This window comes from Corvus moneduloides, chromosome 9, assembly GCF_009650955.1.
Source record: "Corvus moneduloides isolate bCorMon1 chromosome 9, bCorMon1.pri, whole genome shotgun sequence".
Taxonomy (NCBI): domain Eukaryota; kingdom Metazoa; phylum Chordata; class Aves; order Passeriformes; family Corvidae; genus Corvus; species Corvus moneduloides.
In genome coordinates, this window is record NC_045484.1 from 704,407 (window position 1) to 731,499 (window position 27,093).

General features: G+C 45.1%; 1 protein-coding gene across 2 annotated transcripts; it reads right to left on the bottom strand.

Annotated features, from left to right (window-relative positions):
- Window positions 1-380: 380 nt before the first annotated feature.
- On the bottom strand, window positions 381-26,809 carry SOAT1 (sterol O-acyltransferase 1). 2 transcript variants are annotated; one of them, XM_032117941.1, is made up of 16 exons: window positions 26,732-26,809; window positions 24,136-24,269; window positions 16,729-16,787; window positions 12,869-13,017; window positions 12,715-12,774; window positions 12,295-12,402; window positions 10,288-10,570; window positions 9,090-9,168; window positions 8,373-8,454; window positions 7,681-7,726; window positions 6,468-6,597; window positions 5,962-6,059; window positions 5,405-5,503; window positions 4,769-4,904; window positions 3,882-4,027; window positions 381-3,095 (listed from the first exon to the last, which is right to left on the bottom strand). In XM_032117941.1, exons 2-16 carry the CDS (start codon window positions 24,257-24,259, stop codon window positions 3,039-3,041), a joined length of 1,656 nt encoding a protein of 551 aa, XP_031973832.1. In that variant the 5' UTR covers window positions 24,260-24,269; window positions 26,732-26,809; the 3' UTR covers window positions 381-3,038. The 2 variants fall into 2 exon arrangements, with proteins under 2 accessions (XP_031973832.1, XP_031973833.1); XM_032117942.1 differs by having other exon boundaries at window positions 24,136-24,265; window positions 26,732-26,775.
- Window positions 26,810-27,093: the final 284 nt, after the last annotated feature.

The window sequence follows — 27,093 nt, forward strand, 5'->3', positions numbered from 1 at the left end:
GTCAGATTGAACAAATCCATCAGGATTTCCCCCAGCTCCCAGCCTGTGCTCGGAGGCTGTCACGGGAGAGCATAGAGCTCACAGACACAGGACTGCTTCACCCCCCAGGCTGGCAGCCACACACCCCAACAGGAAGGATGGATTTGGCATGAGGGTTCCACAGAGCTTTGGTCTTCCCAGGAAGAGATCGTTTTCTGCATGAAAACCAGGATGCGCTTTGCTGTACCAACGGTGATTGTCGTGAGCTTGTCGAGCAAGGAGCTGCAGCTGTACTGGCTGCCATTCCAAAGCTGGAGGATTCCCACCTCATGACTGAGGGAGTTACCATGGAAGCAAGCTGCACAGTTCTTGTGTTGGAAGGAACCACAGAAAACAGGATATATTATATTACATTATATTAAGAGCTCATAATGGGCAGGTTGGGAACCTTCACATCCTCACCGCTGACCAGAACACCGCACTGCTAGCTCTGGCACTTGCAGTCTAAGGAACTCAAACAAGGTATAATTGACTCTTAATTAAACAAGCAATGTGCAAAAGACTTAGTATTTCCCCCCCAGCACGCTTGAGAAAACTGAAAGTAAGCCCAGGTTCAAAAGCAATTTAAAAAACCCACAAAATGGAAAGTAATCCAAATTGTTAACGCCCTGACAGCACGCTTGCCAGACGCCTTGATCTACAAGGCTGAAAACCTCAACTTGTCAAAAACTAAGGCTAGTTCCAACAGCTGAGCATCCCTTTGTGGTTGCCTTTTGCTTGCCAGATGCTCAAGCCCTCAGGCTTTGAACAGTGATGATGCTGACGCGGTAAATGCTGATATTCCTTTTGGGCATACAACAGTGCCAGGTGTGAGGAAAACACCAAAACAGGGCACAAAGTGCCATCCTTTGGTCTCTTTTTGAAAACACTGAGACTGTATCAAGACCTGCCACAGGTATCAAGATGGCAAACCAAGTCCCTAATCCATCCCACCCTCTCTGAGGGCAATTAGCTCTGTAAGTGTTTTGAGCACCAAACAAAAAGGAATTGGAGTGAATCTCATCCTATACCAAGGAGGTGACAAAGCTGTTTGGCCAAAGGGTGTTTTTTTGTCTTTTTGTCCGTTTTTTCAGTAAGGAAGCTTAGTTGTTCCAGAACGTCTGTTCTTTCCTCCCACGATAAGTATGATAAAAGATTTCAGATTACTCAAGCTGAATGAGGATAAAGTAATCAATTTAATGCTCAATTTGATTTAATACTGCCAAATTTGAGTATATACATGAACCCCTTCCTCTGAAATTACTTCAACTATTTCATCAAACAGTTTCTAGCAGGAGATGTTTCCAAAAGAGAACCTCACACAGAAACACTATTTGGCAAATTTGACCCGGTACAACGTCTTTTCTCCAGAGCATGATTCCTTCTTACAGAGAACTGAAAACTTGGAAGAGTTAAAGTATTCCCTAGCTTTCATGAACTTACTTCTGACTTAGGTTAGTGAAAACAGAAGCCCAAAGGAGAGTCTGAAGTGGCTTGGGAGACAAGTCCATTAATGGTCCCAATACTGCTGGTATGAAACACCCAGGGCCGTAGGCAGTAAGGAAATGCTGTTCTCTACTGGCAGTTTCTGGCAGCATTTGAGTAATTCTAAAATCTTTGTCACCAAAGGTCTGGATTCTCTGTCAGGTGGCCCTTTTCACCAAAGTTAGGGTATGTCCATCAGGTGGCCCTGTCTCCAATAACAGGAGCTGCAGTTCCAGTAAAACTGGAGCGATCTGTACCCAGACACACTGGAAGTTCCCTGTTCTGTTTAGCACCTGAGAACAAGGGAACTGAAGGGACTCTGATTGTTCTGGAAACCCCAAACTCACACACAGCCCCTGCCCTTACTGGTGTGTATGGGAGGATGTCCTCCCTCTGCACCAAGAGGACAGTACCCAGGAAGCTGATCTCCACCTGCAGCCCCCTCTGATGCCAGGGCAGACACAGGCAGGTGACAAAGCAGCTGTGGGCCAGTCCTCCTTCCTCAGCAGCATTAGAAGCTGCTCCAACACACATGGGCACACTGGACTGCATGTGGCCATTTCAAACGAGATCATGCTCTGTACCTGTAAAGCTGATCCCATTTTCTTATGGTTGGGTCAGAGTATTTCAAGTCTTTCTTAATAAAGAAACCCTTAGCAACCTGTATACCTTAAAGCACCTGCCAAATTAAAGCAAAAGCTCTTTTACAAGTTTATCATGTTAAAAAACTGATTATCTAGAGCAGGAGAAAGGAAGAGCAAGAAGAAAAAGTATTCCTCAACTCACAAGGGCCTTCAGAGAACAAAAATGGTGTAAGGCAGTTGGGAACTAAATGAATACAGAGAAAACAAACTTTTGGTGTAAAAAGTCATATAAAGCCTGCACACACCACACCCTGCTTCTGAACCTGACTCTGCAATGCAGCCACAAGCACAGTGACAACCCCTCTTCCTCTGCCCATTTTATATCTGTTGGCAGCCAACATACACAGGATACAGTTTGAAGCAGCCAGGAAAACTTTGGCCATCTTCAGAGCAAGGAGGCAAATACCCTGTTGCTCTGCCATCTGTCCACGTCTCAGTGGCAGGCAGGATCATGAAGAACACAAGTTTTGTAGACATCCCATTACAAAAAAGGAGAAAAAAACTGCAAAGGGATGGCTAAGAAAGATGGACGGATACCAACAATGAGCTACCAGCAAATCTGACTAGCTTGCCTCTTGTCCAGAAAAGCAGCAACTTGGGGGGACCCCTGGATGAGTAGGATTCCAGTAGACTCCACCTTCAGCTCAATGTTTTACTGGCATGGAAATGGCTCAAAGTGGGACAGCATGTAATAGATGCTGCCTTTGAAGTCTGTTGCAATCCAGGTCAACTGGTTTGCTCCAGCAATGTTTTAAAAAATTACAGTTTCTCCCCAATAATCAGGAGGCACAACTTCCCTTAGAAAAAGTCTGTAGTGAGTTAGATCATTGGTCCAAATACTTGGAGGACACCTCTGTTTTTCTGTGATGACATGGCCAGAGCACCCCATTTTCACATCTTCATATGACACGACCACGAGCGTGGCTTTAAGTAGTCCAGGAATGTGGGCTGCAAAACATGGAGAGGCAGTAAATTAGTCACATGCCAACAGCACCAGCTGTGCTACGAGCTGCTGAAGTCAAACTTCTCTAACAGGAAAGATCAAACCACATTTCTGCACCCTACAACCCTGTTCTTGCCCTCACTGAACAGTGCCTGGAGGGTGGCTCCAGCCACAAGTTCTGTTACACCAGGTAAACACTGTGCCTAGTAGCCCATTATATCAAGAAGCCAAGTAATTTATGATGGCAAACTCTTAATTGAGGAGAATCGAACTTAAAATAGAGGCTGCCAAAGATACCTTTGGTTAAAACTGAAATCAATTAGGACAGCAGGAAGTTTTATCTAGAACGGAATCTGGTACCAAGAAAACGAGTTCCAGAAAACACCACCAAAACCCCAGACTATCTACAGGTCACCACTTCTCACCACCCCCCACTCTAGCCCGGGAGAGGCACAACAGGCGCAGTTTTTGTGGGTGTCCCCCAGAAGTTTCTCCTGACTTCACTGGCCAAGTGCTGCAGTTGCATTGCCACAGCCTAAATGAGGTCTAGCATATCCTGAGAAATGTGCTAACACTACCCTTGGTTTCAAGTAGTGAAATACCACCAGCACAGAAGGAGCACTGCTGAAAGCACTTCTGTTAGGCAGCCTCTAGGCCAACTCACTCTAAAGGAAGGGATGTAGCACGCTGCCAGAAAGGCTCACGCCATTTAACTTCCACTCTTCCTGCACAGCAAGGCAGGACAGGCACTCCCACAGCAGCTTATCCCACAGGAAGGGCCAGGCACTCACATTTTCCGTGGGGCAGTACTGGCGGGCATACCACTCCTGGCTGTAGAGGCAGATGATGACACCTTGGCCCAGGAAGAGGGAAGTCCACATGATCACATTCCAGAAGGGCCCTTTCCGACGGTCATTAAGGGTGAAGTTGAAGACCACTGGAAAGAGGTGACATGAGAAGCATTACTCAAAACAAGCTTAAGATTCAAGAATAAAAGATCAACCAATTTTACTGGATCTTCCCCTCCTTTCACTTCATCTCTGGAGCAACAAGGCTACTCCATGAAAATCCAATGATGCTTGGCAATAGAGCAAATACTCTGAGCTGGTTCTGACATTACTTCCAGTAAGCTTGCCAACAGGCTGGCCTGGCTGTGTGCCTCTGGGAATCAACACTCTTTGTGCTACTCTGGTCACCAAGGCATGGCAGGAGTGGCCTAGAGTTTATTAGAGCCCTCTAACTCAAACCCCAAAAAGAAATGCAAGAGCTCTGACTTTTAAATGGGCTCTTCCTCACTGCAGTAGTGAAGTAATACTTGCCTTCCACTATGACTTTAAAGAGGAAGACTGACAAGCTGCTGACACACAGTGATTCAACCCCCATCTTGGCAAAGAAGAAGCAGTGCTGTTAAACTCTGTGCAGTGTCACAGGAACAGCAGTATATCGTACTCTCTTCCTCTCCACCAAGCCCCAAGCTTCCAAATCCTCTGTGTATAGATAGGTGTGCGTCTACTGAGCTGCAAAAATCCATTCACAAAGCTTGGACTCATACCCCTTGGACAACACCACTGTGCATTAGTGCTCATGGAACAGCTGGTGTCATTGCCAAAAGCACCAAGCATGCTTCTCTAAAAAAAAGCCACAAACCCCCTCCCATGCTCTCATCCTTGGAACTTACCTCCAAAGCACGTAAACAAGCAGAAGAGAACCGGATAGAAGAAGCCAAAGCAGATGCTGAGGACGTACTCGTGCACAGCAGCTGACACGGTGAAGACAGACAGCATGGCTGCTGCTCTGAACTTCTTCCCAAAAAACTGGGAGAGAGGAGAATGCCAAGTATTAGGAGCTACTCTGCTGTGGTTTTTGTTTGGTTGTTGCAATGCACTGGATTTTCTTCCCCGAGCTAAGAAGGCTCTCCTCCAGCCGAGAGGCACATGTGAAATGCTAAGTGCCTCCCAGAGCACCTTGGGGTTTAGATGCTTTTGTTCAGGTGTATTTGTGGTTCCCTGCCTAAGTACTTGTGCTGAGCACACTCATTAAATGCCTACCACAGCTCACGGAAACAGTGCACCCTGAGTTCTGACTGCTGAGCCAATCCCTGCACTCCCACATCTCAGGCCCACGTTTTGCACACTTCAAGGACTTGGCACTGAGCACTGGATCTCTCTAAAAGCACAGTGGCTCCCCACAACAGCTGATGTGAAACATTTCTGTGCTTCTAAACAGACGGGGATGCTGCATCTTGACAAATGTACCATTTTGCCCAGTAGTTAAATGTTTAATTACCAAATGAATACATCTGCTTGCTACTCACCCAAAGGAAGTCCCTGTAGGCATAGTAATAGAGCCAGTCATGTACTACCACGTTCCAGGTTCTGTAGTAGTTTGCATAGGACGTGGAATTCCACCAGTCCTGAAAGCACAGTTGAAAGACTATAAATCTAATTAACTATAAAACCTTCTAGAGGGCTTTTCTAGGACACAATAATACCAAGCTAACATAACAATTTGACCAAGCTTTCCATCACGCTTTCAGCATTCCACTTGGTATATTAAGGTTTGGTTTTACCCCAAACTGCAGTGGCTGACGTGATAAAGGAACATGAAGAGGGTAATGGAACTGCCAGGTAGGTCTGGTGGCTGCTTCTGTTTGTGCACAGGGCGTTTCACCTTTAGCAACTCAGACTGCCAAGCAGAAATCAAAGCTGTTCCACAGCACAGCAACAAACTTATGCCTTAACAGCATAAACCAAGCACAATCCCACGGCTGCTTTGTTTGGTAAAACAATCTTCAGTTTCCTCCTCTTTTTTTTTTTTTCATGATGACAATGACTTTCAGAAGCTGTATGAACTACAGCTCCTGCTTCTTACCTTGTAGAACATCCTGTCTGCGAAGCGCAGCATCTCGGCAAACGCGTTGAGCCAACAGTGAAGGAATGCAAAGAACACCAGGAAGAGAATCAGCACACCTGGGAACAAGGGACATCCACACCAGTTCTGTAGTGTTTTCTCTCAGCCACAAGCCAGAGCACCTAACACAGTCAAAACTGGTCTCACAGACACTGACACAGATGAGCTTTACTGTTTTGTACAGGTAGCACAACAGCATTTCAGTTTCTCACCACGCCAGGCCCTGCTCGCCCCAGAGGGCAACAGCAAGGCTGCCCCAGAGCTGCAACTTGATTGGAAGACAGTTAAATTCAAACCCAGCTTTTATTTTGTATTGCTGATTTTGAAGTTTTACCCCTCAATGCTGACGTCTGCCCACAAGATCTCCTTTGCTGATCTCTGCCTGTCACGAACACATCTCAGATGAAGCACTTCTCCCTTCCACGTCTTGCACCAAGATAAAAGTCACTCGTGGATCTGGGCCCTACCTGGCAGGATGGAGTTGAAGATGCAGAGAACCAGCCCTCGGAGGTTGAAGGTTTCCTGACTGCTGTTGCGAAACTGAGGAATGCAGAGTCTCACAAAGATGTAGTAGGCATAGAAAAGTGAACCAAGCACCTGGAACAAAAATACCCCAAAACCTGACTTCATAACAGAAACACAATTAAAATATCACCACTTGCCAGCTCTAGGAGAGAACAGCAGCTGCCAACACAAGCCAAAAGAATTTATTTTACACTGCTGCCAATAAACCTCCCTAAGGATCCAGGCAGAAAGCAAGCCACAGCAACCCCTGGAACATGCTGACAGCCAGCAGCAAAATCAGCTTCTCTTTTCTATTACAGCAGCTGTCAGTTTTTCCCAGTCCTATCAACTCAAAAGTCTTGACACAAAAAATCCATGCCACTGCCAAAGTGGGAAAAGTACCCTTGATATACATCCAGGATAAGGGCAGAAATAATTGAGAAATACTTACTGTAGTTAAATCCAATATTACAGCTTATTTTTCTTTTATCCCAAAGAAGACGTTTACAGGCCAAAGCACCTCAGGCTTTCTCTGGCTCATGAACCCACGTTGTGGATGTTGAGGTCAAAATACAAGTCACTGTTTAAGTACCTTGATGTAAGGCAGGTGTGTGCTCTGTCATCCTCTGCCCAACAGCAAGCAGCCAAAGGCCTGTCCATGTTGCCTTTTTTTAAAAAATTGTTTTGCTCTTTAAACCATAAATGCATTGTGTGACAGTGAAGGTTTCAGTCACACAAATCCATTACTTGGAAACACATCCACAAGAAGCTATGGAGCTCACGGCCACAAATGTGAAGAACCAGTCAACCTTGAACTCAAACGGGCACTGAGGATTTGGACTCCAGGCCTCATTATTTCAGAACTGCTCTGAATATCTGCAGAGAGGAAGCTGTGCCAGAGCACTACAATCAGGGTGAAGAGGGCATGGGTGTTGCTCTACACATAGAGAGGTTTTTCCATCTGGAGGCTCATTTAAGCAAAGATTTTAAATGTTTTAATCTTTGGCACAACCATCAGCGCAGCAAGATCACAGTTTATTTGTTAGTCACTGAAAAGTATTCTTTACTGGTAAGCCCACGCCAAGCAGGGTGATTCAATGCCAAAGAGAGAGCTGTTGAGCAATGCATCTGAGATGATCTCCAAGAGTGTATTCTGCAGAAAGCTGCACTACTCACCTGTGCAAACTTGGTGGCCACATAGCCCCATCTTATCGTGGGATTCCTAGGAAAAAGAACAGGGTATCCCAGCTGAACAGGACCTCAAAGCAGCAAACCCCTCCCTTCCATTACTTGAGGGAATTTACAATTTTACTGACGTATTATCTGAAAAAAAAATGGCTTTTGGATTCCAGAATTCTGAATCTCCTGCCGTCCAAGGGATGTCTGCCCAAATTGCTGGTTCCTCACTTTCAACTGCAGCAATTCCATAAATGGGAAGGCATCTGGAGGGCAGCACCATGCAGTTCCGCAGGAGGTGGGGAGCTGCCGACAGTCATGTAAAGGACTGCTGACTTCACACTGCCAAAGTGCAACCCAGCCATGGACACAAGAGTTTGAGAGCTCCCACTTTGAAAGGCTTCAGCCTCAAACTCAGGGACAGGGCTACTTATTAGCACTACATAAAACACTTGGGTTCCTATTGCAGGAACTGTCTATCACTACATAATCTGTAGCAAGCTCTTAATTAGTTGAACTTCAAGTGAGTTTCCCAAAGAAATAAAAGCAGAACTCCATGAGCAAGTCTCACCCTTGCCAGCTTAACCACATCTTTATGAAAGCTCTAATGCATAAATTGATCACACCCAGGGGTGCCTAATGTTGGCTTCAGTTTTCAGACTACTTTAATGTTGTGTTGCTGCTCACATTACCTGGGATAGTTGTCTCTGTAGATGAGGGTGGGAGCAAAGAGGAAGTACAGGTACTGAGAAATTCTGGGAATATGTACTGTGCCTGGGAAGAGGGGGAAATAAAAGAACACTCTGCAATCTGTTTACTGACAATTCAGTTTCCCCAGTACCCTTTCACAAAACAGAACCCTTCTCACCTCAGAAACCTCAGTCTGGAACTAAAGGTATGGCATTTGCAGAGAATAAAACAAACTCAACCTTTCAGATGGAATGCATGAAGCACAGTTCACAAGTGAGGGTAACTAACTGTCTGCTAACACCTAACGTTTCCTTTCCTCCTGGGGAAGATAAAGCTGCAAGGCCTGTATCAAAACGTCCAGCCAGCTCTAGCATGCCTTGCTTAGAAGGCCTTTTGTTCTGTGATTGCTGTCACTTCATCTAGAGCACTGAGCTGCAGGTGTGCAGGCAGCACCTTTCACTCCTAAAAGCAGAAATAAGGAACTCTGGAGAACAAAGACTTACGAACCAGAGAGGACTTGGACCTGAACAACAGTCTAGCTTGTTGTCTAATACAACTGAATACAAATGAAAAGGTTCAGGCTGAAATTATGATGCAAAACCTTTGACCTCCCCATCCACAGACACCTATTGAAGTCCCACCTCTCCAGCTGATGAGGGCAGCTCAAAGCAATGGGGGGAAAACTAGAGCTGGCTATGCCAAGTGAAGCAGTCACTCACCAGACTTGTCCTTTACCGAGGACAGCACTCTGGGTACGTTCTCCCGGATGAAGGAATGACCCTTCATGACAAGACGAACCTGTAAGGCCAAGAGAAGAGCAGCTTAGTGCTTTCTTTTTCCCAGCTTTCCAGTGAAGACTGGATCAAGCATTTTACAGCAACACCTTCAGCATCTTGGTTTCTTTCCAATTTAGCCCTTCTACAAGGAAAGGGCTGCTTCCTCTGCCCACAAGCCTGTTTAACTGGCACGAATTTCAAACTCTGCAAGGGGAAACATGCAGCAGCAATCACAGCTCAGGAGAGTCAAACACATCTCATCTACACTTGCAGGACCACCACATACACAGGGACTCAATAACACCAGCAAGTCACTAATCAGCTAACATTAAGTTAAAATTGAAGGGAACCCCTCTCCATTTCAGCAGGCCTGGATGTTTCAAAGTCTAGATGACTCCTTGAAATTACATGTGTTGTACAGCAACCATCACTACCTGTGTATAAGGTGGTGCCCCACATAAAAAGTCCACAGCTGTTGAGCAGGTTTTTAAAAAAAATTTGTTTTAATACTGAAGAACCAAAAGTAGGGCCAGTCCAAAGTTAATTCTTAAAACTACACTCATCCCTGACCATCCTTGTTTTAACCTGATGGTCTGACCAGACCTCCACTCTTGCACTCTTCCCCTGCTCCCTGCCACAAAAACCAGTTCCACTTCCAAATAAATTCTGACTACAGAGCCAAGACACTGACTTCTTGGGAACAGAAATGCAAACAGGAACCACTTCTTGACTATGTACTTGCTTTTTTGGGTTTGTTTTTTAAAGAGGAATGTTACAGCTTCCTTGTGCACTGTGGCACAACATGTTCTTAAAATTGGTTTTGAACATTTAGCATCCACAGGACAACCAGAAACAAATGGAATTTCAGCCTTGAAGTAAAAGCCCACAGTAGAATCTTAAATACAGGGTAAAAACCCACACGTGGTTTCCAGGTCAAAATTAAGTTTATTCTCTACTCTTATTAGATTTGCTGCACGTGACTGTCCTCAAGTCTCAAGAGATACTGCATCCACAGCCCTGGCTTAATTTAATGAATAAAAGTAACATTTGACTCCTTTAGGAAGAAGGACCCTTCCCACTTTTCTTTGAAAAGAAAAGTCAGTGTGTCCTAGGACACAGAGGATACAGGGTAGGGACTCACCTGTTCCAGTATTACAATGAAGCGGGAAGCTGGAGGCAGGGCATAGGACACAGCAACATAGGTTGGTCCAAACCCAAGCCCAGCTATTTGGAAGAGTGTGAACAGCATCCCGTAGAAGAAAGAGCGGATTGCACGATGGGAGGAACTGGAGTAGCCTTGGGCCCACCAGACAAAAAGGTTGTATGGAACAACTACTGTGGCACCGAACATGCACAGCCAAGTACAGAAGACTACGGGGAACTTTCCAAAAACAAAGACCAGGAGATCAAATCCAAGGACCAGCCTAGAAGGCACAAGGAAAGAGACAATTTTCAGTGTCCATTGTTTGATTAGAAATACTTCTGCTCCACTAAGTGGCTACAAAACACAAAGCTCCCAGATCATAGTTGTCTGACAGTCTGGACAGAAGTGACCATGGCAATTTGAGCTCAGAAACAGAGGGCTGTCTGTGGCAGCACCAAGTGGCCACCCTCAAGTATCCCAGAAAATAAGAGAAGGACTGATGCCATGAGTGCTGTCAGGCACAGCTTACCTTCAAATCCCACAGGGCTTAAGCACATCTCTAAGATCAGCATGTGCTTTAAGAGTGGGCTCAAGCTCATCCCTGCTAAGAACAAGCACGTGACTGAACAATCCACTGCCGAACCAGGGTCTGCCAGAGATTTTGGGGAACTCTCCCAGGACACCACCACTACTGCACTGAAACTCAGTTCCTCACAGGGCTTTAAGCCTAAAGAGGCTTTTTCCCTGCCTCTATAGGCATGGGGTATTTTAACAACCAGCACTCAAACCTAGTTTAATCCTTCTTTGTGGGCATTCCACATGGACTCAGTTTGGAAGTTCCCCAAAAGGCTCAGGGTCATTAGAAGGTCAGGCCAAATATGACCAACTGGTGTGCACCAGGTACTTTAGTCCATTAATCAAGCTTAAAACATGAGGACATCAACAAAAGGCTGATAAACTTAACTGCCTCTCACACTCATCAGAGCTTACTCCTGCAATAAGCAACTCTTCTAAACTAAGGTCAGAGAAGATGACAGTACAGAGTACACCAGCAAAAGTTTTTTCTTCTCAGGTGGAGGCTCAATTGCAAACTGGATCCAAGTTATCAGATCTGGCTAAAACCACAGATACCATTTTTAAAATTATTTTAAAAGTAACTGGGGAATCCAGCCCTAGTTGACTGTAAGGTAAATACCCATTCTCCCCCAATGTCCATGCACTAGTAAGTTAGGATCAGCTAAAAAACATTCAGCAGCACATGAGCCTGTTCTTATACCCAGACCAAAGGGACAGTGATTATAATCAAGATACAGCTCTGGTTTTGTACACTGAAGAGCCAACAATCAGCAAGATAAACATGTAATCCTACTTGTGTACATGAGATACAGCTTGCCAAAATACTACTTAAGCAACAAGTCAGTGTGAGGAAAGCAGTCTTTCACAATCTTGTTCACAACTGGCTACCTGCAAAGCACTATCTCAGCAGAGGCTGTGCCAACATCCTTGAGATTTTTCCCCAGGAAAAACAAAGTTCTATTTCTATTTAAGTACAAGTAGAGTGCTTCAGAACTGTCATTTTTAAACAGAGGAAGGACTGCTGAAGTATTTAAAGTTTTTCTAAGCAGAGTCCTTCCTCGAGCAACACAAGCAGCTGAAAGCTACTGTCTCATTGAAGATATTCAACTAAAGTATTCCACATTCCCTTTTGCCAGCCTCGTGATGAATTAAGCACATTGGGCTGAACTGTGCTGGCCACAGTTCTTGTGTAACACATCAGTTAGCAGTGTTTTCCTAATACCCAGCTATCTGATTTGAAATGGTCATAGCCTCTCAACAGGAGTTCCAGCATATATTCTAAGTATGCCAAGTTGAAACCCACACTTCCAACAACATCCCAAGAAGGATTCCCCCTTTCTTCTGCACTGTTCTGCAGTTTCGTGTACATCTGGCACTCTGGAAGAGCTATTCCCAGCCCTTATCCCTGTCTTCCCAAAGCATTCTTACCTTCCTTCATCAATGAAGTCTACTAGAAGTGTACTGAGGATGAAGACAATGAGAAGAGCGATGAACATGTGGTAGATTGTCCTGATGTGACTCACTTCAAACAGCTCACTGAGGGAGAGACCAGAGTTAAGGTACAGTTGGGGTGCCACAGACACAGACACTTCCTCAGCTTATCCTCAGACAAAGGATAATTAGCCATGATCCCAGTGGTACTGAGAGGGCTGTAATTAAGGTTTATATTTGCAAGATGTAGTACAGATATTATAGAAAGAGAGAAGGTTGAACAGATTAGTCCCTACGGATTTGAACACAAGACCATGGGTAGTGGCAGGAAAAGAACCTCAAAGCAAGGGCTCATTACTTTGCTATCAAGGGCATTCTCAGTCAATTTGATGAAATTAATTTGATGAAGTTACTCACTCCAAGAGGGACCTCCTGGCAGTAAAGATTTTCCCATGTTCTGGAGGGGCCCTTGAATTCCTGCAAAGAAATAAGAGAACGTTTGAGACAAAAAAGGAAATAAAGCTTCCAGGAAACATAACCTTGTTATAGCAACAGCTTAAAAGGGACTTACTTGGCTTTGTGCAGTTCCTTCTCGGCGCAGGAAGCTGGGAAAAGGGAGGCTGGAGATGAGGAGTCCAGGAGTGCTGATTTTGCCACCAAACTGTTCACAAACTCTGTGAAGTGACTGTCCACCTCCTTCATGAAAGCTGGCTTCAGTTGCTGAGAGAGTAAAAACACAGCAGTAAACTGTTTAACTTGCTGGGTACATTTTCATACAATAATTATATTCCTTTTTCTCTGGAGCAGGAAAGAGCAAGGCATCAAGAAAACATTTCTGTACCATCTGCCAACAGTTGGAGCTTACTTGGATAAGACCGAGGTTCACAAGCCCTCAGGCCAGAGGGCTTTGAATAACATTTATCTTCTCCATCAGATTCAACACAGAATCGTTCTGGCCTTTTAGAAGACTTATCAGACTTGTGAGAACTCAGTTCCTTAATGTTTAGCCCTCAAACACCAAATGGGACCAGCCTAGTGATGAAGCGCAGCTGAGAGCCAACCCCCGAGCTCCCGAACACTCTGCCAGACAGCCATCACCTTCAGCAAAAGGCAAGCTTCAAGAAATTACTTAAAATCTAATTGCATATTTTGCTTTGTTTTCTTTATGCAAGTGTTTACTAGCCATATTCATCTGACCATCCTTTGCCTGGGTTCCAGTTTGCCTCCAGAGTCGAGGTGCGAGTCCTCCTACGTGATAACTACGTATCATCCTTTCATCTGGTCTTGCTACTGATCAGCTGCTCAAGAAACACATGTTTCCCTGATCACTTCCAGAATTCCCAACTCCTATCTACTGTCTCATCTTGAAGGCTGAAAAGGAAAAAAAGCCTGTTTTCAAGGAGGTTTCTGAAGAAGAGAGGGTTGTGTGGAGACCTCACAGCACCTGCCAGTGTCTGAAGGGGACCTACAGGGAAGTCAGAGAGGGACCTGTCACGAGGAACTGTACTGACAGGACCAGGGGCAATGGCTTCAAACTGGCAGAGGTCAGGTTTAAATCAGATGTTAGGAAAAAATTCCTTCCTGTGAGGGTGGGGAGGCCCTGGTAGAGGCTGCCCCATCCCTAGAAGTGTTCAAGGCCAGCTTGGACAGGGTTCTGAGCAATCTGGTCTAGTGGAAGGTGTCCCTGCCCATGGCAGGGGATGGAAATGGATGATCTTTAAGGTCCTTTCCAACCCAAACTATTCCATGATCCTATGAAATACATGAACAGATGATGTATTCTTACAAAATGCTCCTGTTTAATGTGACAACAGCCAAGCAAGTTTAACTCTCTGGCAGGAAATACAAGACTATCTGAAGTGAGACCACATCCAAGGAGAAGACCCTGAAGTCAAGATGGACCAGAACTCTACATTCCTCCTGTTTTACAGTGGTCATATCCAGAGAGATCTCTTGAAACAAAAGCTGCAGTAGGAAAAGGAGCACATTAATATTTAACTTGAAAAAACATTTCCCCCCTATTTAGCAGCTTCTAGAATAGACTAAATAAGCTTCCCCAGTGCTTAACAAAGTTCTTAGGATCTGGCTACTTTTAGATTATGCTTTTCTGGGAGGCAGAGGATTGTCTCTGCAAGAGATAGGAACTTGCTCCTTTTAAAACAGGAAAAAAAAATAAACAACAAATATTGACTACTTGTGAACACAACCTGTAACAGAAGACACTGGTGCTCCCTGGTACGGCCTAATTTTACAGCACACATGCACATATCCCTACCAAAAAGTCAAATAGAAATTCCTGTTTCTCTTGGACTGCTCAAATTTCCATGCCAAACAAAGCACTATTCATTCCCGACTTTTTTTTTTTTTTAAATAGTGCCTCCCCTTTTTTAGCCTAACTCTCCTGAGGCTTAGCAGGTGATATTTCCTTAAAATACCTCTTCCCTTTGGCTGGCACTCTGCTGAGATTGCCTCCTCCTAACACAGCCCTCCAGGGCTGATACCAACACGTGCACATGCTTGGATTGGGAGAGCAGGCCATGAGTTCTTAATAGACTAAATAAAATACAAATCAGAGTACAGACCCTACAGTAATTGTAACTAACTGCAATTACAAACCAAAAACCATTAAAAGAATGCTATGCTGTCAAAAGCAGAAGCTGGCCAATACTAAGAATTGATGACAAGTCAGGGATTGAGGGAAGTGACCCTTCCTTATAAAGTTGCAACAGTTCCCCAGAGCTTTACTCATTCTACCAGATTCGGTAATTTTGGTCACTGACACGTGACAACACCCAGCCCTGACCTAGAGACAGAACACACCATTCTCAGCTCTGCTTAGCATGGACAAAGGACTGCACTTCTAGAATGCAGGTGCTTGAAGGCCTCCTCTGCATGAGCAACACCCAGCTCCTACAAATCCCATTTACACCTGCAGGAGCTGCCAGTGACCAGGCTTTCCACGAGTCAAGCATCTGCCTAGAATTCAGATGCCTATCACAGAAAAGATAAACTGCAGTCCAAGCCTCTGTTCAGGGGTTCCCACAACAAAAGGGCCCAGCACTCCAGAAATTCTCAGGTATTTTGCAGTAGAGTGTTTTTTTTTTTCTCAGCCTTGAAGCACCTTAAACAAATCTGCAAGCTGCATGGCTCAGGACTTGGAATCTGAACTCCCTATGTTTTGGGAGAAACTTCAGCAATTAAAACACCAGTGACCTACTGGTTTTCTAGGATTCTCTTTGTGGGTAAGAAATCACTTTGTCTACAAACTGTGTCTCAAAGCTGGTGACCAGGAAAAAAAATAAGGAACAAGAGACACTCCTGAAAAAAAGAAATCCAAGGTCAAGTTGTCCCCTTGCAACCAGCTAGTGCTCCCTGGAACTTCCAAAGCTACTTGTGCTTTTTCTCCTGCAAACACCCACTGCCACCACAGTGATTAACAGTGGCTGTTTTGTCTGCAGAGAAGTTACCAGGCTTGATCTCCTGTTCTCAGCAAGGATAAACAGGATAAGACAACACCCAAAATAAAATTCTGAGCTGGCTATCCTTCTGATGGGCTGAATTTTAGGAGTTTCAGCAAAAAAAAGCAGCACATGCTTTGTGGAAGACATTTAAATACACTTTAGTTATATCTGTTACAAATTACACACCCCCTATAGGGGTGGGGGGGGGAACCAGGAAAATATCTCAAAGGTGCAAGGTATTTTTCTCTGTCTTCTAAGTATCCACTCCCTACTATACATGTCAAGCTGGCACAATTAGATCAGTTCAGATTTACCACGGAATTTTCTGCAATAAAATTATGCAAGAGTGCAGGGTGATTCGCCCTGGAGAACACAGGTGCCACAAAACAATGGTTAACAAGGAGGGTGCAGCTCATCCTTAGCCAATTTAATGTAATTTGGACATAAATCACCTTAATGTGATCTAAGAAAACGGCAGCCCACACAGATGCAGATGATGCCAGAAACACCCAGTGCTATTTTCTCTGAGGATATTGTTCACTGACAGAAAGAATGAGACCAAAGTTCAGGAAGGTCATCTCCTTACTGTGAGCTGTGGGATAGAGGCTCCATGCTGCCCTTTATTCAGTGGATAGCAGGACACAGAGCATTTTAAAGGCTCAATATGCAAGCAGGCTGGCTAATCATGACACTGCCCAAAGTCAGTGGTAAGGCAATTTCCACTTTATTTACAGGTCTCAAAGTTCATTCTTATCTTTGGACTTCAACCTATTGGGGTCAAGTAAGACAGAACCTCATTATATAACACTACCCCTCTTGTGCAAAGTGGGAGAGAGAGAGGGCTGTGGAAAAGTCACTGCACTCAAGGTAGGACTGAATAGGGCTGTTTGTGTTCCAGGGCTAGTGACTCTCCAGATGACATCCAGGGTCAATTGTCCTGCTCCCCACCACAAGCAAGTATTGTATTTACCTCAGCTTCTGCTATTAGCTGCATTTTCCTCGTTATCACGTGGTCAACATCAACCCAGCCTAAGGAAGGAAAGCAAACATTGAACATTTTTAGTTGCTCATCTGAAAACACAGAAAGCACAGCATACAGTAGCTCAGACAATAATTTTTCAATAGCATTTCTGACTTCTAATAGGTTCCCACTAAAATCAAAGCTGCAGGAAGTTCATAAACTATGACCACGTATTTTAGGATCACAGCACTGTAAGGCAGTCAACAGCTGATAACATGCTGGATTTTATTTTTCATCAGCAACTCTGCAAATCTTTCCAAGGTCCCTAAACATATTCAGCCTTGAAGCAGCAATCAGAACGACCCTTAGAAGGTCATATCCAAGTGTGCTGGTTTTTTATCAGAGTTTTATCTTACCCAGATGCAAGGTTAGTTTGTCTGGAGGTCTCTCCATTGCCAATAGACAAGGCAGTCAGTACAGCTGTCAGTAAAACACCATGATCAGCTCTAAGACGGGCTGAATGGCAAGCTGGACAGTTATCCTGCGGTCAGATCTGGCTATTCCCACTCCTTTAATCCCCCAGAAGTGCTAGATATCAGTGTGACTGTATTCCTGTGTGTTTCACAGTTTAAGTAAACAGTCAGGCTAACATGCCATCAATGTAATCTGACTTTTGTCATTACTAACACCACTGGCCAATAGGTGAAGCCTGAAATGCCACCTTTCTTCCGCATTAAAAACCACACATCTGAGATGCCTCTTGACATCGAGGGGAACAACACCCACAGGTCAGACACTTCGGACCAGTTGAGTTTTAGGACAAGCACCAGCTGGTGTTTCACTTCTCCAAAAAGAACAGAAGATAAAGTTACTTAAAACAGAGTCTTGCACATGAAGGAAAATCAAGATTGAAGCAGCAGCAGCATCCACCCCCCTAAAATACTAGTCAGAGTGAAAAGATAGCAACAAACCTTGCCTTGTGCATATCCTTTGGCATTTATAGCTACAGCACCACCTTACACACTGACACACAGCCAGAATTACAACTTGCATTTTTGGTGTCTCAGACAACATTACCACTTTTAGAAAAAGAAGGTACTGAGCTGATTCCCTAATAAGATTCCAGGGAAGCATGAGCTAACAGATTTGCTGTAGAGGTGCCAAAGTTGTGCTGCTGTGAGACAAGAAGGCAGACTGATAGCACTACCACGGTGCATAACGTGGCCTCCTTGCATGAGAACAGCCTCCACACAAAATGCAGTTTCGTTTTCAGAGAAGGAAGTGCTTCTGTAATGCTCAGGAGTCTCAGTCAACCTGTTTGAGCAACTGGTTGTAAGTGTTTTAGGTAGCCCTGCTTCAGAGGTGACTCCTGTTCCAGTACTGGAGAAGACTACAACAACACAAGAAACTTTACCTTTGGTGCAGCTATGCTCAGTTGTTAGCATTAATTCCCCTTCCCACCAATCAAGCAGGAATTTTGATTTTTGTCTGTCTGGAGGGATTTTGGTTTTTGCCCATCTGCTACACAGGCTGTAGGATTAAGGACAGACCAGCAACAACTGCCTATTACTTAGCAGACTTCTAATGTTAACAACAAACAAGGAAACTGCTTAACACCATTGATTTTGGCTGCACGCAAAGATCCATTTTTACAAAAATAGAACTCCTGGTTGCTAAGCATCTCACCTCCAAGACAAAAAAAACCACCAACCCCAAACTTCAGTATTTAAGCTCATGGTGCTGTTACATTTGCAGAACAACAGCAGTCTGGGAAACAATTTGAGAAGAATGTAACATACCCTTGACCCATTCAGCTCAGGCACTTTGCTGGTCTCAAACAGACACTCCCCCAATACATTAAAAAAACAAACAAAGTTGTTCCACAAGCAGCAGAACTGTGCCCCTTCATATATTCTCAGTGGCTCTACTCCCTCACTGTGCCACTCCACAACTGTATTCCCAGCCCCCTCCTTCCATTACTACTCTGGGAAGAACCACCTTGTGCTGACCTGCTAGAAAGCAGAACAGAGGAGCTCAAAGAACAACTAACCTTTCCCTTCAAAAAACTAAGAATTTGTGTCTCTTACCCAGCTGCCAGTCTTCAAGATGATATCAAGTTTGCTTGAAGCCACCCAACACAGCCAAAGAGAACAGGACACATGGGACTTAAGGAATTGCATTATTTCCTTTTTAAGATAAGCTAAAAATAAAATAACCAGTTCTTTGTCCATATATTTCCTGTCAGATCTTGCCTTTGAAGCCTCAGTCATTAAAAACTCACATTAAAAACTACCCAGGAAATAAAACACTCTTTTAGACTACAGGGCCTTAAAACTGGGTATAGGTTACATACACCAAACGTCCAGCTTTAATGGTTGTACAAGAAATGAGGCCAGTCTCTGACCTGCTGATGCTGTAATTGCTAAATTGTATGCAGTGTCCTCCTGTCACTTTATTTGCCCTCATCCTAGTGTGCATGCACAGAAAAGATTAGAAACACAGCATCTTTTAATAGGTTTTAAAATCAACATCTCCGTGGCTTCGGTATAAGCATCTCACATGACAAAGTCAACTCACCTGTGAGCTTGTCTTTTTCAACACAAAACCTTGTGCAGAAGAAAAGTCACCCCGAACCAACCCATTCTGCTGGATTGCATCACCCCATAAAGCCAGCTGTGTCACAAGGCAGATAGCAGAGAACAAGCACATCATCTTTAATCATTCATCTTCCCTTGCGCAAGACACCACTTCTGTTCTGTCAAGTCACTGGAGAAGAGATTCAGCACACGATTTTCAGTCTAAAAGGAAACGTGCACTGCCGAGAAGTCCAAATCTTCCCTTTCCTTTCACCCTGCAAATGAAGCCTGCATCCCTCTGTATCACTTTGGGATTGCAACAGTATTATATAAAAATGGACTCAAGGCTGCACTATACAAGCAGGCATATCTTTGCATTTAAAAGAAGTTGAGATTCTGCCTTAAGAAGGCAGAAAATATATTTAAAGTCATGAGAAAGTTGTCTTGAAGACGAATATGAAATAGTGGGCACTTTCAGAGAAGACTTAAGCAGGGCTTGCTTCGGAAAAGCTTTGTTCATAGGAAGAAGTTTTTACTCAATGGCACTGGGTTCCTTTCCCATCAGCAAGAACATTAACAAGATCTTTAAAGGACCACTTGTCTTGAGCTTGATCCTTTCAGAATGTGACTCCTCTATGCAGACCAAATTCCAAGCAGGCTCAAAAGCCAGAAGAAAAAATGCACGAGCAATTTAATTGTAAGTTTTGTTTCCCTATGAAAACCAAGCTAATAAAAAAATCACCTGAAGATTGAGAAAGCTTCTTAATTGTTGAAAAGTTGAGCAATTCAAGTTTCACAAGATTGACAGCATACCTTTTCTAAAGGATCTTGTTGTCCCTTTTTCAACCCACTCTTGCACATGTTACAGATAAGTGACATTTGAGATGGGTAGAGCAGAGAATCACTCATATGATGTTGGTGCTGCAGCTTGGGATCCAAAAAAAACCAGCTTTGTTATTTCTTGATAAGACAACTTCCCATCCAAGAGGTTAAAGCAACACAGGCAGAAGGACTTCATCACTGTCAGTGACCTGGATTTAAAGGCTCCCTCTCCAAAAACACCGAAGATGTTATCAGAAGCAAAGCAATATTAAAGCCAATCTAGTGCAAGGCTACTGTAAAAGAGGGGAGGAGATCCATATTGCTACAATACAACACACGTTAATAATTTGATGCTAATGAATGTTATTCTTACTCAGGATAATTTATTTGGCCACTCAGCAAATAGAGGCAAGTTATGACTAGACTCAGCTGATCTGTTTAAAGAATTCACAGGCCATAGGTCACTGCACTGCAGCTGGGTGAGTATGTAGCTTAAAAAAATCAGTGCTGCAGGGACATGGAACCCAAACAGCCTCTTCACCAGCAGGAAGGAACACCAGCATTCTCCACATTATGCTACCATGTCCGCAGGCTCTTCACAAGAGACTGCTGAGCCTCCACCTAACCCACAGGTTCCAAAACATGACAGCCCCTAGAATTGCCAGAATCCACCTAGACAAAACAGCTTTTTGATCTATCCCTCAGAAACACATCCCAGATACTCAATTCAAGCAACTTAATCTGCAAGAACAGCCTGTTGAAACCCTGAACACTCACTGCTGTGAGTCACACAGCAAAGGCTAAATCTTTCCAAATTGCTCCCTGCTGGAGAGCTCTCTCCTCCTCCATCTCTCTGTAGGCACACACAGTTTGTGCATCACCATGAACTTCTGCACCAGGGATGATCGATAGTAACCTCTCCACTGGAAGATAACAGCCCCTTTCTAAGATCAGCATTACCAAACAGGCTTACTCACACCAAACAGATATGCCACACAGCTTGTTTGCAGATCAGCCTCCAGAGACACTTCAGGCCTTTCCTGATTTCTGAGGAAACAAGAACAGACTCCAAACCCACCATTTTACTGCTCTGAACGGACTAATCTGAGCATTTTAGAGGCATTCATATGCACACTTATGACCCATGTCCTCTCTAGCCTTTTAAGATCTGTCCATGCAGTTTCTATTATGCTCACTCCAGGTGAGTTTTCTTGCAACCAGTACTGTCTAATACCAATATCCCATTAAGCAGAACAGTTTCATATTTCTCTTTGTATCTCCTGCTGAAAACATATAAGACTTATCTTATTAAGGAAGCCTGGCTTTTGACAGGGGATTATTGCCACCTAGATCATCTGCTGACTCTGAGCCAGGACCAAATTAGTTGTTTAATTACAACACTGGAGCCAATTCAAGGAGGAGAAATGATGTGTAAGACTGAAGTTCAGCTACTCTATCAAAGTGAAATTACAGGCTGAATAGTCACAAGATAGAAATAAATCAAGGCACAGAAGATTCCTTCTGGCAATCTCAAAAGTGTATTTCCACACTTCTGTAAAATTGGGTGTACCTGAGTAAAAACTATTTCATCTTAGAAACCAAGCAATGAGACAGTCTTCAGAAAAATTTGAAGAGCCAAGAAAAAAAATAACCTCAACTGTACAAATGGAAGAGTCAGACCTACTGTAGCTCTAAAGCCAATACATGTATTAAAGGTATTCCTCTAAGCAATTTCAGATCAGCCAATGCATCCGAGTTTTAATGAAGAAAGGATTAAGGGCCCAAAAGTTTCTGTAGAAAGTTCACACACTTCTGGAAACAAGTCAGTTGGCCCTGCCACATCAACTCTTACCGCAGAAAGCAGGCTGTGTTTGCCGTCATCAGAGAAGATCAAGGGTGGGTCATCCTCATGGTTTCGTTTTTCTACAGCAATAACTGCCACAAACATGCTACAATATTTACTTCCACACACTCTTGACCTGGCTAGAATCCCTCGACTGCAACAAAACATGCATCTTGTCTGAAACTCTTCACAACACCCAGCATTAAGCTGTTAGAGTACAAAAAGGCTGTTGCCAGACAGCAGATCATTAGCCACACACTGCCGTTGTTGCACATCAGCACTAATGCCTTAGAAACAGCTATTCAGGAGTGAATAGCCAGGACAAAAGAAAGAAAAAACATCTATGGCTACTTCTTTTGAGAAGTTCTGACACCTCAGCCTTGAAAGCCCTCCCTAGTTACAAAGGCACCCTGGGCTACATGAAGGGGCCGCTCTCTGCAACTCATGAACACTTCAGCTCCATAGATCTTCAACCTTTGGGTCACAGAGCTGCTGATTTAACTCCCCTGTACACAAGAATTCCTGACCAGAGGGATCCATCTTTCTCCCATGCCTCAGGGCATCAGATTCATGCCTCTTACCTCCCTGTGTTATTCCTGTTGTCACCAACACTGAGCTGAGCAAAATAACACTTTGTGACACCTCTGCTCAATTGGCAGCAACCTTGGCAGGTTAAGATGCACTTAGTCTTGACTAACCAGGATTCCTCCCTGCTGTCCTTCACTGCAGTTTGTACGGGATTAAAACCACACTGCACTGTTCCAAGCCAACACACCAGGCACATGGACACCGTCAAGAGATCTATCCCTGGATGTTTATTTGCTACACACTCACAGTATCCCACCTGCAGTGGTGTTTTGCCACATCTCAGAGGTGTTAAAATGAACGGCCTTTAAAGACACACCCACCCATCAAGTCCTAATTATCACTGCTCTATTTATTACTTACCCTTCACTCATAGCAGTTAAGGAGTTTCCACACATGAAAAGGTTAAAACGGTACAAGTCTACTCCCAAGCCCAGCATCACTGGATTCCAGTAGACACCAACTCCCTGCAATTTCCTAATACAGTCACATCTGATCCAATTAAAATTACTGTGCCACCAACATCTTAAAATCCCAGTTCTCCAAACAGCTTGTGGGATGGCTTTCTCTTCAATGTATTTTATTTTCAATAAGAAATCTGACTTGTCCTAAACTTGAACTTGCTCCAGCTTCCATTTCAGTTGAAAGGAGTACTATGAAATAGTGATGATGTCCAGAAGTGTATCAGTGAGAATTATCTCCTTGAGTCACTGGCACCAGGGTTTAGGATCTTGTACTCACATGGCACCTTGTGATAAAATACTTCAGCTTTTTGCTTAATGTGTCTCACAAAGGGAAAGGAAACAAGCTGCAGTTACATCTCTAACCTTCTTATCACCGGGCTGGAATGTGGTACAGCATAACCAGGAATTACAGAGTCCACAGGCAAAACCACTCATAGTGCCACACAACTGTCCCTGCAACCCAAGGGACAGGGCACGGCAGCAGCGACCCTTCCACAAAGCCAACTCTAGGCCACGTGACTTTTAGGGTGACCACAAAACAAATGAACACAAACACAACTGTTTATTGTTCTGTATTCTGGCAGCCAAGGTTAAGTCTGAATAAAAGGGAGCTGTCCTGACATGAACAGAATCCCAGAGCAGCAGAGAATCATTCTCTGTGGCATCCCACCTCCACCTGCCTGTCAGGTGGATACACCGCCTTAGCCTGGTGTGTTAAAGACCATTTTCTTCCATCTTGACAAGTCACATACTTACAGGTTGTAAAGCAAGTGAGATGAAGTCCCAGAAAAAGCATTTACCAGGATTACTCAAAAGTGTTGCCAAGGAGGCATTTGCACCGTTTACAGCATTGATGCATCTCTTCCTCCTGTGACAATTAATCCCTGTTTTAGACCCCTGCAAGCACTGCAGTACACAGCTCCTGAGGGAAAGCTCTGCAGGACAGCACCTCAAACAACCCACACCTGCTGAAGGGGTGCAGCTGGTACACAGGGAGCTCCACCTTCTTTCCAGAGACAGAAAAACAGAAATGAAATAGTGAAGAGGCAGAGCCATGAGTAGAAAAGGCACTTCAGAGGAGATCACATGCCAGAGATGCAACCAGTGCCGAGCCAGTGAGTCTCACCATTGCTTGAGTTTTGAAAGGACCTCTCGCTCTCAGGTCTCCTCTGTGTCTCTTCATTCTCAGGGGTCTTGCAGGTTGCAGTGGAGCCAGACTGGCGTTTCCTTACACAGTCATCACCTGCCATGGTTACCTAGCTAGATCAGAAAAGGAGAGCAAATATTTAATGACAAAAACCTCATTTATTTTTCAATAATATATTTACATAGCCTTTTTTACATTGAAGTTAGACTTTTTTCCCTTCATCATGAATTCAGAGCAAGGATAGAGAAAATTCAGCACACAATTGAATTAGTCATTTACTGTTGAACACACTTCCTTTCCCTTCCTACAAGCAGTACAAGAACAAAGTAACCAAGTACATTCCCACAACCAAAACATCTCCCCGCACCTCCCTCTTTTCCCTATAGACTTTGTAACTACCTAAAATAACTTAAGCTTTTGCAAAATCTTTACAAGGCCAAAAAGCCCTTGAAATCCTTTCTGACAGTCAGGTTGGCATCAAGACTTGTGTTCCACGAGATGTGGCAGGTTTATCTTGCAGAATCACCAGCAGTATTTGGCCTGAGCCAAGCCCCTTCCTTGTCAAGTTCTCAGTTGTTACAGCAGGAACAGCTTCCTCAATGGATCCCTGAGTTCTGCTTGCCAGACAATGGTTGCAGTGCAAACCAAGGAAAAACAGGAAGAGAATCAGGTTTGAACTACACCAGTTCCCGTGACAAAGGTCACTGCTGGGGACAGAGCTGCCAGTAGGGAACACCTGAAGCACCACATACAGGATGAAAACAAAACTCTCAGTTAATGAAAAGTGGATGAGGAGATTCTAACTTGGTCACAAAGTGATATCCCAGAACACTCTCCATGAAATTCAGCCCAAGAATCTCTTGGAGATGTAGCTACAACAATGTGCAGATTTTTTCCAGAAAACCTCACAGGCATGTATGCAACCACGTTTTCAAACCTGATATATTTTTTCATCTCGACACAAACTCTGCAGCAGATGTGTTTAGCTGCTAGTGAACAGCATCCGTGCACCAGCACAGATGAGCTGTTACAGGCTGGCCAGGAAAACTCATGCACTGGTGAAAAAACTAGTTAAGGAGGGATTTCCTCAGAATAAGGAGGCTGGCACATCTGCAAAAGGGAAATAAAACTATAACCAGAGGTTTCCAGAACTCAGCTTCCTGTCTTTGTCCCGCTAGTAGGACAGTCTCCTATTCTCATTTCAGGCTTCACAGCATACAGGGGAGAAACACCACCCACCACCAAACAACAAATCACTAACTGGGTGAGTTTTCCAGCTCTAACAGAGAACCACAAGTTTAATTCTTGTCTCAGTACACTTTTCACCTTCCTCAAGAGGTTAAGAAGGCACTCCTTCCTCACCAGTGCAGAGTGGTTATAGTATCTCACTGAAAGGTTAACAGAAAGGAGTTTAAAATAACCAGTCTTGGGATGGGGGAAGGAAAAGTCATGTGTGGGGTGAAATAAAAATGAAAACAATTAACCTAGAGAGTTAATAATTCAGATAGGCTATGTTATCACAGCACAGCCTTTTTCACATGGAAACATGAAGCCTGCTAAAGAAAACCTATGAAAACAAACATTTTCCTAGTCAGGTTCCCATATGAACAGAGGTGCAGCATTACAGTACCTAAGCAATTATCAGCACATCAGAGCCTAAAGAGGGCATCGGCCCTTCGCTCCAACCCCTGCTAGAACCGAATCACTCCTGACACAATGCCAGGATAACTTCAAGATGTTCACCACCCCCCTCACAAGAGGAAATCGCTCCTCACGATTGGTAAACAGTCACTCCTTTCACCCCACTCTGAGGGCATCCACAACTGCAGATGTATGTTTGTAGAGCCACAAACCCATTAACAGATTCGCTAGCAGGAACTCCCTGCTTTCACTGGGACCTGATTTACGGTACTCGGAAAGGGCTCAGAGACCTTGAGCTTCTCTGTCTTCCCTTTCGACACCCTGGTAATTAATTAGAAGATGCCTTGGGAGAAAAGCAATACTTTATAGGAAGTTCATCTCTGCATTTCAAAAGACTCGGTGAAGAACAGCTAAGAATCACGGAACGCTTTAGGCTGGAAGGGACCTTGAAGACCACATAGTTCCAACCCCCTGCCTGCAACACCAATCACAGTAAATAACAACCTTGCCCCAAAGACTTTGAGCTCTCTAAAGTTTTCCTGCGACTCTCGGCCCTCGGGCATAGCATCACCTCGCGGACCCGGACCCTCAGGATCTGCAGAGCGAACCAGACAGGGACCAAAACAAAGTTAAGGTCACTCCGCAAACCAAAGTTAAGGTCACTCCACAGCCCATCCGCAACGCGCAGAACACTCGCCACGAAAGGTTTTTTTTATCCGAACCCTGCGGACGCCGCTAGGAGCTGCCCAAAACGCTGCCGAGGCTCCGAGCCAGCCCCTGCCCCGCTACCTCCCCGCACACCCCCGCGCCTCCGCCGAGCCCCAGCCCCGAGCGGCGGCGGGAGCCGCTTCCCCGGGGACGGGGCGGGACGGCGCGGACACGTTCCCGCCGCCGGTGCCGCGGCCAGGGCGGCCGCCACCCCGCGGAGCGTCACCTCAGGGGCTGCCGAGCCGCTGCCGCTGCCTCCGCCGCCGCTCCGCTCTGCCCCGCTCCCGCCCGCTGCTCTCCTCGCGCCGCGCGCGCGGCCTCTGCCGGGGCTCGCGCACGTCACGGCGCAGGGGGCGGGGCGAGCGGCGGCTCCGCCCATTGGCCGAGGAGGCGGCTCCGCGGGGGCGGGGCGGGGCGCGCGCGCCCGGGGTGGGGGGGGGCGGCACGTGAGGCGCACGTGGGGCGCGCCCCCCCCGCCCCCGCACCCCCCCTCGCCCCTCAGTTTCCCGCCTCCCCCCGCGGCCCCCCCACACCCCCTCTGCTGCCGCCGCCTCCTCCCGGCGCGCCTGAGGCGGCAAGGCGAGCGAG

Bases quoted from the DNA above. Each gene is read 5' to 3' on its own strand.
- SOAT1 (XM_032117941.1), bottom strand. From the start codon at position 24,259: ATGGCAGGTGATGACTGTGTAAGGAAACGCCAGTCTGGCTCCACTGCA. The intron at 13,018-16,728 runs GTAAATACAATA...TTACTCTCTCAG, and splicing joins AGCTAATAGCAGAAGCTGAG to CAACTGAAGCCAGCTTTCAT. The intron at 3,096-3,881 runs GTGAGTGCCTGG...CATGTTTTGCAG, and splicing joins AGTACTGCCCCACGGAAAAT to CCCACATTCCTGGACTACTT.